General features: G+C 38.2%; 1 protein-coding gene across 3 annotated transcripts in view; it reads left to right on the plus strand.

The window, feature by feature from the left end:
- Nucleotides 1–12,008, plus strand: part of CBLB (Cbl proto-oncogene B) — a 193,907-nt gene that overhangs the window by 800 nt on the left and 181,099 nt on the right. For 2 of the 3 annotated variants that reach the window (XM_019476402.2, XM_006258138.4), the window contains exons 2-3: nt 681–860; nt 10,853–11,103. In XM_019476402.2, the coding sequence (XP_019331947.2) occupies nt 681–860; nt 10,853–11,103 (431 nt within the window). Of the gene's footprint in view, nt 1–141; nt 462–680; nt 861–10,852; nt 11,104–12,008 lie in introns of those variants that run through there. The other variant, XM_059720558.1, reaches the window with a different exon arrangement.

Consider the following 12,008-nt stretch of genomic DNA (forward strand, 5'->3'; position numbering starts at 1 on the left):
GTGTATACACACATTTGTACGTATGCATACATGTGTGCACACACACGTACAAATAGTATGTAATATGTATGTGCACACACACCACTTCTCACTGGGTGTGTAGTCACTTTTTGTTGTTTTGCAGCTGTGTGTGTCGCCTGGCTGCCTGACATAGTTATTTTTAACATGGCACATGCCAGGCTCCCTTTGGGGTTGCGCCCACCCACTCCGCCTGCAAGTCCCTTTCTTCTCCTCAGCCCTGCTTGTACTGGAGTCCCCTGCAGTCGGCTGGGGCTCTGGAGGGAAATCTAGGTAGGGAGTGCATGTGGTGGTTGTTGTGTACATCTGTTTAGTGTGTGTGTGGGAATTAGGTTGTCAAGCCCCTGCCTGCCCATTCACATGTATGCATTTCCTCACGGCTTGTTTATGCTGGTATCAAGCGCACATCCAGGGGCACTCCAGACAGTGTAAACTCAGCCCAGGTGGGTTTATTCAAGCTCATCCTGAAAAGTTAAGCTAGTTCCCCAGCAGGCCCTCTTGCCTTTCCTGGGGGGTGGGGAGTGGAAATGAAACCTGGCTGTTTCCTTACTTGTTTGTTTGCCTGTTTGTTTTGCGGCAAAGCATTTTCAGGCCCCCTTGTGATTCTCTTCTTTCATTCCTCTTTCTCTCTCTCTCTCCTCTCTCTCCCTTTCCCGGGTTAGCTCGGACCCCAGATGGCCAATTCCACGAACGGCCGGAACCCAGGTGGCCGAGGAGGAAACCCCCGCAAAGGGCGCATTCTGGGCTTCATTGATGCTATTCAGGATGCAGTGGGGCCCCCAAAGCAAGCAGCTGCTGACCGCAGGACTGTGGAGAAGACTTGGAAGCTAATGGACAAAGTGGTGAGTTTTGTGTGTCACGTCTTGCTGTTGGGCGAAGGGGAGGCATTTGCAGAGCTACGGATGGGGAAAGCGCATCTTTAGGCAGATTTCTAAGCAGTGCTGTGTGCGCCCTTGATGGAGAGGGAATCTCCTTTTTGGCTGTTTAAATCCACTGTCCATTTTGTTGGCCTCTGGCTATGTTTTCTTTTTTCTTTTCTTTTTTTCTTTTTTTTTTTTTTTATATACAGGAAAGTACATGTATTTGCTTTAGGCCGTTGATAGGTAAAAGTACTTTCAAATGACTCGGGCTTTAAAGAAGTGTGAGAAAACTGCTTAACTTAGTTCTTGCCCTTTTATGTTCCTTGTTCTTGGTCCTTATGTTTCTCTCTGGATCAGATTGTTAGTCAGCAGATGAGACCTTCTGAGCATAAATTTCAGCTAAGCTAATCATCCGGTGAAGCGTTCTCATGACAGTCATATACATATGTTTGTGTTTGTAACAATATCTGTGTGGGGGGAGGGGGAGAAATGGCTTATTATCCTTGGAGGAAACAGATGTGTAACAAATACTTCATTTTTTGAATATTTTGGTGTGCATTTGTGTAATGAATTTTTTTTTAAACCACACTGGCAGTGTCTTCGAGTATTTACTTTGAAACTGGAAATGTGCTTTACTGATGAAGATTTATTGTGATGGACCATAATTTTCTAGACCTCCTTTGCAGCATCTACATGCTGATTTCTGAGCCAGATGGACATCTTTAATAAAATATTACATTAGGGAAGCAATAACTTGCTATAAATAATTTACAAAATAGGAAAAAAGGTGCTTTACTGAAATCAGGGTTTGTTGGGTTGTTTTATGGGTAACTTCAGGAGGCAGTGTGGCTGGGTAGGTAAGGGCCTTATGTGGGGGACAGTTGACAGCTTCAGTTTAGGTGTTGAGGCTTTAATTCCTTTTAGGATCTGGTCTTGGAACAGAAGGGTTAGATCTCTTAAGGCTTGAATTTGAATGCTTTCGCTCCCTGACAAGTTGGACAAGTTTACTACTAACTTTTCTTGTAAAAGGCAAATATTTTATATAGAGAGCTCCATGTTAAATAAGAGCAAGGTATTTATTAAATTTGTTAATGCATCTGCCACATGGAATAGTTGGCATCTTTATCTGCTCTTCCGTTCTGATGTTGGAATATTATTATTTATACTTAATAGTACAGCCCCTTTTGTAGGTCCTATCTCTGTTGTATATGGGTGCTACTCCAGAAACTTTGATAAAGTTATCCCTGTTACTCTTCAGAGTACTGTAAATAGAAAACACCTAGGAAGAATCTGTTAAGAGGTGCATACTGTTCTTCAGGGCCCAGACATGCATTTTGAAAATAGGACATCTCTGCACCATGTTTAAGGTGCATAGTGTTTAATTTTTCCTCTCCTCTTCAGTGGCATTTCAAACCACTCAGAAAGCTGTAGCATTAGGAATTACTCAACTTTTATAGGATACCATTATCATTGTTACAGTAGCGTCACAACAAGCAGCATGTGGCCTATTGTGCAGGTTTCATCAGACCGGCTGGATCCTTTTACAGTTTTCTCTTTCGTATCACTGGATAAGTGTCCTCAGTTTGGATCTTTAATGTATCCTCTTTAAGCTGCTGTCAGTTAATTAAATTTTATTTCTAAATTACATTAAAGTATACCAGACAGGGTGATGTCATGATGTCAGACTGCTGTAACTTACTGCTTGAGCTTAGCATTTGGTACTTATAGTGAAAAGGGTGCATTTGAACAAATTGAATATGTTGCCAAACAAATGTTAAGTCTCTTAGCTTCACTCAGCAGTGCACGAAGGAAGGTCAGTTTCTCCTCTAGCTAAATCAAAAACCAGGATTAAAACCAAAAATAGTTAGGACCCTGCCTGATATGATTGTGGCTTTAAATCCTGTTTCAGGACTGTGTCTCAGTCTAATGAATGTGAGCAGCCCCTCTTGTGTCCATGTGGTCTTGGTGAAATTAGTGGAGCTCTCCAGTCTCAGAGGTCTTGCCCAGTGATAAGAATCTGGTTTTGTGTTATAGTGTTCTTATATATATAGTGTTCTTCTTTAAGTGTAATCACTATAGCCACCTAGTGAGGTAGCTAAGGTTTATTTCCATTTCACAGATGTGGGGGAAGGAAGAGAAACAAGGTAGAGATTATCTTGACCAAAGACAAAGAAAGAATCCATTGTCAAAACTGGGATTAGAGCTCAGTAATTTCAGACTTCTTTTCCTTTTTGTTCAGATCACTTCACCCTTTCTCACGGTTGAGATCTCATATATGAAGTAACTTGAGTGGTAAAACTTAACTCTGTAGGCAAGCATTATGGGAGTGAGTAAAACAACCTTATTTTTATTAAAAGTTACACAAATTAACTGTAATTGAGGATTAGAGCTTTTTTAAGGATATATTGTGGTGTGTGTAAAGACTTCTATGCAGTGCAGTTCCATATGTGCAGACATGATCAAAGTCCATAGCTTGGAATTGTAGTTATGGGCCTGCTGGTGTTGAGTCTTTATGATTATATGGTGTGGGTGGTTTATATTTTAGCTGTTCGAAGGGGCATAGAGTGGTAGCAGAATAGACAGCATCTTGTCTCAAAGTCTCTTATTACCATCTTAAAAAGAGGTGGGGAAAACCCAATTAACCTCTTGTCTGGTTGTTAAAGAAACTGTTAAGATTAATGGGACCAAGTGTTGGTATGACATCCTTGATAATAGCGCCGTTAATAAATAGCACACATGGTAAAGACTATACTTTCAGAAGATACAGAAAATTAGTTTAAATGTATGCTTCACTGAGTCATGTGGTTATAACAAATAGGTGCATATAGGGCAATGTGCATGTAAATCTAATCTTCTTTTGATTTCAGGTCTATTTGAATCTAAACTTAATTAAGTTTAGTGGTACAACTTCTACATATTTTTGCATGAATAATTCCATTCCTAGCAAGAGTTGACCATATAAATTCACTGCTGGCTTTGAATGGATAAGCATTAATTATACTACCAGTAGCCAAATTATCCATCAATAGGTACAGGTACAATCATAGATACAGATACTTGGCCTATTGGTGGTATAATGGGTATAGAGAGATCTATATCTTTATAATGTGCCCATCCTTGGGCAATACTTCAGTTCTACATTCCAGGACGGTGGGATAGTAAAGTTGGGTCTTTAATATTTTTCTAACCATGATCCAACATGAGATAAAAACGTTACATACAGGAATAGAGTTCGAATCCATGTAAGAATTGTAGCTTCAGACTGTTTTAAATTTACAAGAACCTTCCAATCAAGGCTCATAACACCTTTAAGGAAAAACCTGAGGATATAGCAGCAAAATGTTACAAATACAGATTAATAATCTGGAAAACAAAGGCATTGTTTTTTTGGGAGAAAGTAATTATCTTACACATAGTAGGGAGATGTCTAATGCTGGGGTGGCCAACCTGTAGCACGGGTGCCACAACTGGTATGGGTAGGCTCTGTGTGTGGCATGCAGCGGACTAAGGAGAAGGCAGGCGGCATGGTAGTAGGCAGGGCAGGGATCACAAGGAAAGAAACAAAACCAGAGCAGTTGATCAGGCAGGAAGTGCAGAGCTGTAGATCAGGAAGGATAAGGAGGTCTGACTGGCACTTTGGAAGGGTCTGGGGGTAATTGGTGGCATGTCTAACAAAAATATTGGCCCCTACTGGTCTAATGTGTAGGCTTGAGAGTAGTTCAGCACCTCTTGTAGTTCAGCTTGGAATACTTCTAAGGGCGTCAGGGTAGTGAAAGTTTGTCACATCCTAAAACATAATTGAGTTCATGCTTCCAGGTAGGAACATTTCAACAACTTTAAGTTGCTGTTTGATACTCTGCAGTTCTCAGGAAGAAAATTGTTAAGCACCGTAGTAAAAATATAGCAGCTTGAACTGCATTGTTTCTATGTTGTGGTCCACATTAAATTTTCCCTGTATTATGGAAAGCAAGCAAAACAATTTAATTAGTTACATAATAAAATCTTGAAGCAAGGAAACTCTGTACCCAAAGTTTACATTGCTGGTTTTGTGATTATGCGAAAGCATGTTACTAAGAGTTATAGATTAAATAAATTGTTTAAATTAGGGGAAGCCAAAGTACATTTTGTATTTGGCAACCCCATATCTTTACTGAATGCAGTTAGCTTGAAAACTAATGTCCACATTCATTATTCTTTGTAAATAATTTGAGGTGTGTAACCTTCTAAGTAGCTTATACTTTGCAGGGCCACATAGGACCCAGTCAAGTCAGTCATAACCACAACTTTCTTCTGTATCTGCATCAAAGGCCTCCACACTGCACTTGTGTCCCTTTGTTTTTTGTATGGTTTTTGCATCTTCTCCCCATATACAACAAGATTTCATTGCAGTAATGCAGCTGTGGACTACAGGATACAAATACCAGTTTTTCCCTTGAATGAAAACCATACACACGGTGAGCTCTTACAATGTTGGAAATAGAAGTCCTCCTTTAAGAGTGTTTTTCTTGGTAGTTTGCCCATCTGTAGTATGCCATGCATTACAAGGTCATGTAGTCTGGTCAGGGTAATTTTTGATCATGGATTATAAGGTGCAGTTCCCCTCCCCTGCATCTTCCCTTCTATCCTTACCTTTTATTCTTCAAAATTCCTTATAGCATCTTCATGCATAGTCTCTCTTATTCTGTGTAGAGCCAGATTTTTTTTATTTGGTGCCATTTCTGGACCACGTGACAAGGTGCTGGCTGAGCAGAACTTTCCACATTGCAGCTTTGGGAACATGCATGACTTGCTACTCTAATTGTTAAACTAATTGACTCGAGCTGAAAGAGAGAATTTAGTAGGCACAGTCATCTGATTTTTTTTTTTTTTTTTTATTCCATTATTATCCGATAACTTTTCTTAGCGTTTTTGTATAGCACTGTTGTAGTGAAGCGTCATGATGCCTCAGTGCTTGGATACTTAGCTTAATTTAAAGATGTTTCATCAACCCATTAAACCTATGACCTTTAAAACTTTTTTTTTTTTTTTTTAAGTAGTTCATCATGGAACAAAAAACACACACAGAAGTTTCTGCAGGAAATTGAATGGCTAATTGCTATAAAAATCTATTCACTCTTTGAAGGTATTTTAAGCGTCTCATAACTGAAGTTGTATTTTTTTTTTTTTAAGTTATGCTGCTACTGTCAAGGTAGTATTCATCTGGGTAGTTACTTTTTATGGCCTTTATCAACATAGTAATTGAACATTGAAGTAATGGGTGGAGGGGCAGGGAAGACAAAGGAAAAGATTCACATCAAATTTTCAGGGGGGGGAAAAAAAGATTCTTTCCTCTTCTTGCCAATAGAAGAAAATGTTGAGGGATAGTGACTTTTTAATGCTTGGGACTTATTTTTTTTAGAAGATCTAATAATGAAAAACTATATCAAAGAAACAGGTTTTACATTTAGGTTTGTACATTACAAGATTTAGAGTATTCTCTGGCAAATGAGAATTCCAAGCTTGTCTCCAGTGCTAATATTCTCCCATGTGGCTGACTGACTTGGAAAGAAGTTGAGAGAAGAGGCTGCAGCCATGGAGGGAAAGGCATTGTTTTGGATAGTTCTGTCCCTCCATGAAAACCTCTGAATAGAAGAACCGTTCAGTTCCGGTAGTGCCTTGATCTAAATGAAGTCGTGTTTGCTTCATTGAGACTCGTGGAATATTGCAAAAAAGGATGTTGCAGCCTGGCCTTTGTATTCAATTCAAGAAGTTAATGAAGAAACTGGAGCAGTGTAACAGCAGTCAGTGACTAATGTTGCTGAATAGGTATGTTGTTGTATTTGGCATTAATTGGACTTAACCTAGAACAAAACTCCATGCCTGAATGTCTGTAACTACAGACATTCCTGACAATGCCTGAAAGCTGCAGATGCAGACAACATTGGAGCCACAATGTCTCTTTGATAGAATGGGGTGCAGTGCCTTGGCTCTTTGCAAGTGGAAGTGGGTGTCAGTCATGATCATGGTATCAGTGCTTTGAACTGTTATAAATGGGATTTAGCTACATATAACTTATCTCAGTCAAGGAAACATTTATTGCTTACTGAATGAATGTTTTCCTTTGAAGACTAAATACTTGCTAAATATATAGATGCTTAATCCTAGTTTAAAAAAAAAAAAATCACACCATGATATGACTCACATCCTACTCTGCTCTAGTAAAGGCTTGCTTTATAAAATGCAGCATGTTTTGGAGGGAAAGAGATTTTTTTCTTTTTTTCAGAAAAATATGTACTACGGAGCTTGGTACTTAAGTAAACCTTTTGCGTCAGCAGTTGTCCTTTCTCACTGCTTACTGTTAATGTGAAATGCTGTGGTAAGTGTCAGGACATCCTGACTCTGGGAGCCATATGGTTTACAGAGCCAGTCCTTTGCAAACGTGTTTCCTTTGTACTGAAATTTTTGTTTTTTTTGTTTTTTGTTTTTGTTTTTAAATACAGTAATACAAGGGGAAAAAAGCCCCTGTACAACAGAGCTATGAGTTTGCACCATAGCATTTGAACTAAACTTCAGCATTTGTTTGCTTAACGTTTAATAGAAGTTGAATTTTATAGGAGAAATATTTTTCTCGGGGTTTTGTTAAGGTCTGGTGCTTAAAGTTGAGATCTCTAGTGATATTCTCTAATTGGCCTTCACATAGTCTGCAGAAAGTGAAGCCTGGTAAACCAGGAAGACCACAAAATCCTGCTGTTAGCTATATATGACTGTATTGGATGATACGAGACTTTCTAAAACATCTGAAAAGAAGAACTAACAAAATCTTGTTGTTCACTCTGTTCTTTGCTCAGCTGTATGTTCATTCAGCCAAAGAAAATCGTCAACCAAAATGAGCAACTTGTACAGCTAGGTAGCAATAGCTTTGTTATTTTCACATTCCTTGATATATGTGAAGCCACTTTTTCTCCACTTAGTGATATGACTTTATAACTTTGTGAACTTGGTGTTCACTGAACTCTCGTAACACCTTCTGAGGAAATGGAATAGTTAAGGAAAACAGTATTTACATTTTTTTTTTTTTTATATGTAACTTCCTAGATTTGTCCTCCTATCTTCTGTGTTCTGGATAAATTTACCCTTTTCCTTGTGCTTAACGTCCTTGATTTGTGGTATTAAATCTTTTTTCATCATGGATGTCACAAATCAGCCTTCAAGGTTCTTATTTCAGATGAAATGGCAGGTTGAGTCAATGAAGAGGAAAGTACTGTTGGAAAAAATCCATGTTATTGATCAAAGCGTGAGAACCTTTGGAAGAGACTCCTCATCCCCTCTTCAGCTTTCTGTGGACTCTGCCCTCGTTTATCTTCTCTTGTTCTTCTACACTTTGTTGGTAACCTCATCTGCAAACACTATCTCAGTTCTCATCTCTAAGTGAATGACTATCAAGTCTGTCTTTCTATACCGATTGTCTCCCCCTCTGTCCAAATAAAAATCTTTTTCTGTCTTATGGCTATCTAGTTGTTAGCACAGACTAAACATGACATAATAAACAGCTTTTTCCTGTTGGGTTGTCTTCCCCCATTAGGACTCCTTGCTGTACCTTTTCTCAATCATGGTGGACATTACTGCCTCCTCCCTATCACTGAGGACTGTAACTTAATTTTTTTGGACCTGTTCACACGAGGTCCTCTCATCCAGGTTGTCTAAATTTTGCAAATTTTTTCTTGAGAGATTTAGGCATATATAGCATCTTAGTCTTTCATACATCCTTTCTTATCCATCCACACACCTACAGTTCTCATTCAGATTCTTGTTGTTGCTTGTTTCAGTTACTGCATGATCTTTTCTGTGCTCTTGACAAATGTAGTCTTGCCCCACTTCTGTGTGAAACAGTAAGCCTGCCTAGATAGTTTTCCTAGCCTGTTATCTTGACCAGGTTATCCCTCTCTTTGCGTTCCTTTTTATCACTTTAAACCTAAACAATTTGTTATTTTCAAGGTACTTAACTACTTATTCCTATCCTGTGTATCTTCCCTCATTCATTGTTGAAAAATTAGCTCCTGTACCACTTGGCTCATGATGTCAGTCTGCCATCCTCATTAAATGTTTAAGTAAGCACTTCTTCCCATGCTGTCTCTTGGCTAATACAAGCTTTTGGGAAGCTACTACATTATCTCCCTTTGATACCTCCCTTAAAACATTTTTCTGTAAGGCAGTAATAACCTAATTAAGGGTGGGAGCCCCATTTGATATTGTTGCACCTATGTCTAGAATTGAGGGTCTCATAGATATTTAGTTACTATAAATGGGCTTTAACCAGACGAGGGATCGCAATAAAAAAAGGATGGAGAATGCCTCTATAATGCCAATAAAATCATGACACTTGTTAGGTGTGTTGACATTTCTAAGCTTCATGCTGTCCCCTTTTGCTTCTTGGCCTGTCTGTACCCAACTATTATATTTGTGTTTTGTCTAATGCTTAGACTACATATTTTTGGGCTAGGTACAGGCATTCAGAAAGCCTGCGGCAGAATCAGTCTGTGGTACAAGATTTTCTATAAGCGGTATAGTTTAGATTGGTAACAACCAGAACATACATTTGCCCTTTGAAGGGGGATGATCTTGGACCAGGTTCTGCCTTTTTGAAACCAACCTGTGTGCTGAACCTTTGTTCTGTTATAGGTATAGAGTGGTTTCGTGTGCTGAACTTCTGTTACCAGGTATAGACTAGTTTCCAATTGCTTATACTGGTAGAAGTGTAATGTCTGTACCTGGCCTTGGAGTCCAGGACCACTTTATTTGGGATAATATATTTTATTGGACCAACTGCATGGGTAGAATAAGCTTAGACAAGCTTTTGAATCATGTCACTGTAGTAATTTATATATAGAATCTGTATGAAGGAATCACTTAGTTGGTTTAATTCAGTAAAAACTCTTGAAAACAAAAAGCATTCACGTTAAGAGAGAAAAAGAAGAAAAATACCATCTTCAACTAAAACATAAGGTTTAGGTAGCCTAAAGATAATTTCTGTAAGTTGGTAAATGGAGAGGGCAGATCTCTATACTTCAAAATGGACAATGAAATTCTTGAATGATCAGTGTGGTCAGGACCTCTATTTTTTATGGACTCTTCAGTAACACAATATTCCTATCTAAGATGGGGCTTTAGTTTAGTTTTTAACTTGGAGATAAAACTTCTGCAAATTTGTGGGGAGGGGAGAAGAGTGCATATGTGTATATGGCAGGGAAGGGGGGAATGTCATTAACAAAATTTCTTAAAGTACTTTGATTTGCAAGTGGTTTTATATCCCAGAATTGACGGTCCCAAGCCTGCTTATTTATGCAATCTAATGATCACAACTCAGTTTTTGTGAGGGTAATAATTTAAATAATTGCATACTTTCCCTGTAGAAAAATAGACTGGCAGTCTTGGTATAAGACACATTTTGCATGGCAGATTTGGTTCAAATAGATGTGTACAAAACACATATTTAAACTATTCATTTTGAAGTTTATTCTTTCTGTTGCACTATTGCTGTTAAAAAGAAATTGAATTTTGTGTATTTAATAAACACTATTTAGAAACTCTCTACAGCTCATAATTCTTGTAGATATCAGCTTGTACTACAGTCATGAAGTTGCATGTATTTTGTTTTCTCTCTTATGGTATCTTTCATATTAGCACAGATATGAAGAGTACCATTGTCTGTTATCATAGGAACATGTGTACAGGTGGAAGAATGGGTTTATGACTACTTTGTGATTCTTACAGATACCAGTAGGTTTAAATTCTCCAAGATCTGTGCATAATAATGATTTTTGTTTAACACTCTGGGATATAAGTTAAGCAAAACTTAGTCCTTTTGTGTTTGGACCTGAGAAGTATGCTTACATCTGTTACTTTCAAGATGCCAAATCAACTTTTTGTCTCTCTGTTTCTTTCAGTGTTGAGTAATAGAAGAATTCTGCTTTAAACACGCTTGTTTTTGCTTCTAGGTAAGACTGTGCCAAAATCCTAAACTTCAGCTGAAGAACAGCCCACCCTACATACTTGACATTTTACCAGATACTTATCAACATTTGCGACTTATACTGAGCAAGTATGATGACAACCAGAAACTTGCACAACTCAGTGAGAATGAATATTTTAAAATTTACATTGATAGTCTCATGAAAAAATCAAAACGGGCTATTAGACTCTTTAAGGAAGGAAAAGAACGGATGTACGAGGAACAGTCACAGGACAGGTAAGAGGAACATTTGCATATCAAAGATTGACTCTCTTGCCTTGCCTTTTACATTGCTTACCCGTGTTCCTGATGCTTTAATGTTTTAATTATTTAACAGGCAAAATATTTATGGTTTACATATTCTGAGCCTAAATCAGTCCATCTTTAAGTTGCTAGATTTTTTTTTTTTTTTCTGCTAGAGACAGTGTATTTGCTTCATGTATAACTTTCATTTCAGGTCTACAGCATGTAGTTTCCCTCTTGAGAAAGAGGGAGAGTTAGCTAACTGCCATTGCTGACTTCTTAAAATGAGAAATTGCTGTCTCTGTGAGGGATATTGACATATGCTTTCACAAGTCTTGAAATACAACAAAACTGTATGATGCTTACATTTTTTTACAAGATTATGTAGTCTCACTGTAAGCTATCAGTCATTTATATTCATGCTGAAGAATCTTCTGAAGGACCTAACTGACCCTGCTTTGCTAGGAGTCAGTGCTATTAGCAGGGATTAATGTCCAATTTACGCTTGTTGTTTGGAAACTGGCAGAGTGCTTTTTGTGGTAGTAGGCAGGTCTCGGCTTGCTTTGCAGTTTTATTTGAAATTGACTTGGTCTTTATGGGGGACTGTGCCATCGTGGAACTACTTGGAAATGTTATTTAGATGTTTTGGGGTTTGTTGTTTTTGTTTTGTTTTTTTTAATAAATAGAATTTTGATACTGTATATTTAGAGGTGGATCCATTGCAGGGAATGGAGAATTGAATCCTTTGCTCTTTCTGTATCTGAGTTCAGGAGCACGGCTGCAGTACAGTTTCATTTATGCTGAAACTACACAGTAGAAGAGCAAAAATGGTCATTTTCTTGTATGTCACACTGCTGTCACTGTAGGCCAGAAATGCTTTCCCTATGAGCCTGGTGAAG

Source organism: Alligator mississippiensis, chromosome 1, assembly GCF_030867095.1.
Source record: "Alligator mississippiensis isolate rAllMis1 chromosome 1, rAllMis1, whole genome shotgun sequence".
Classification (NCBI taxonomy): Eukaryota; Metazoa; Chordata; order Crocodylia; family Alligatoridae; genus Alligator; species Alligator mississippiensis.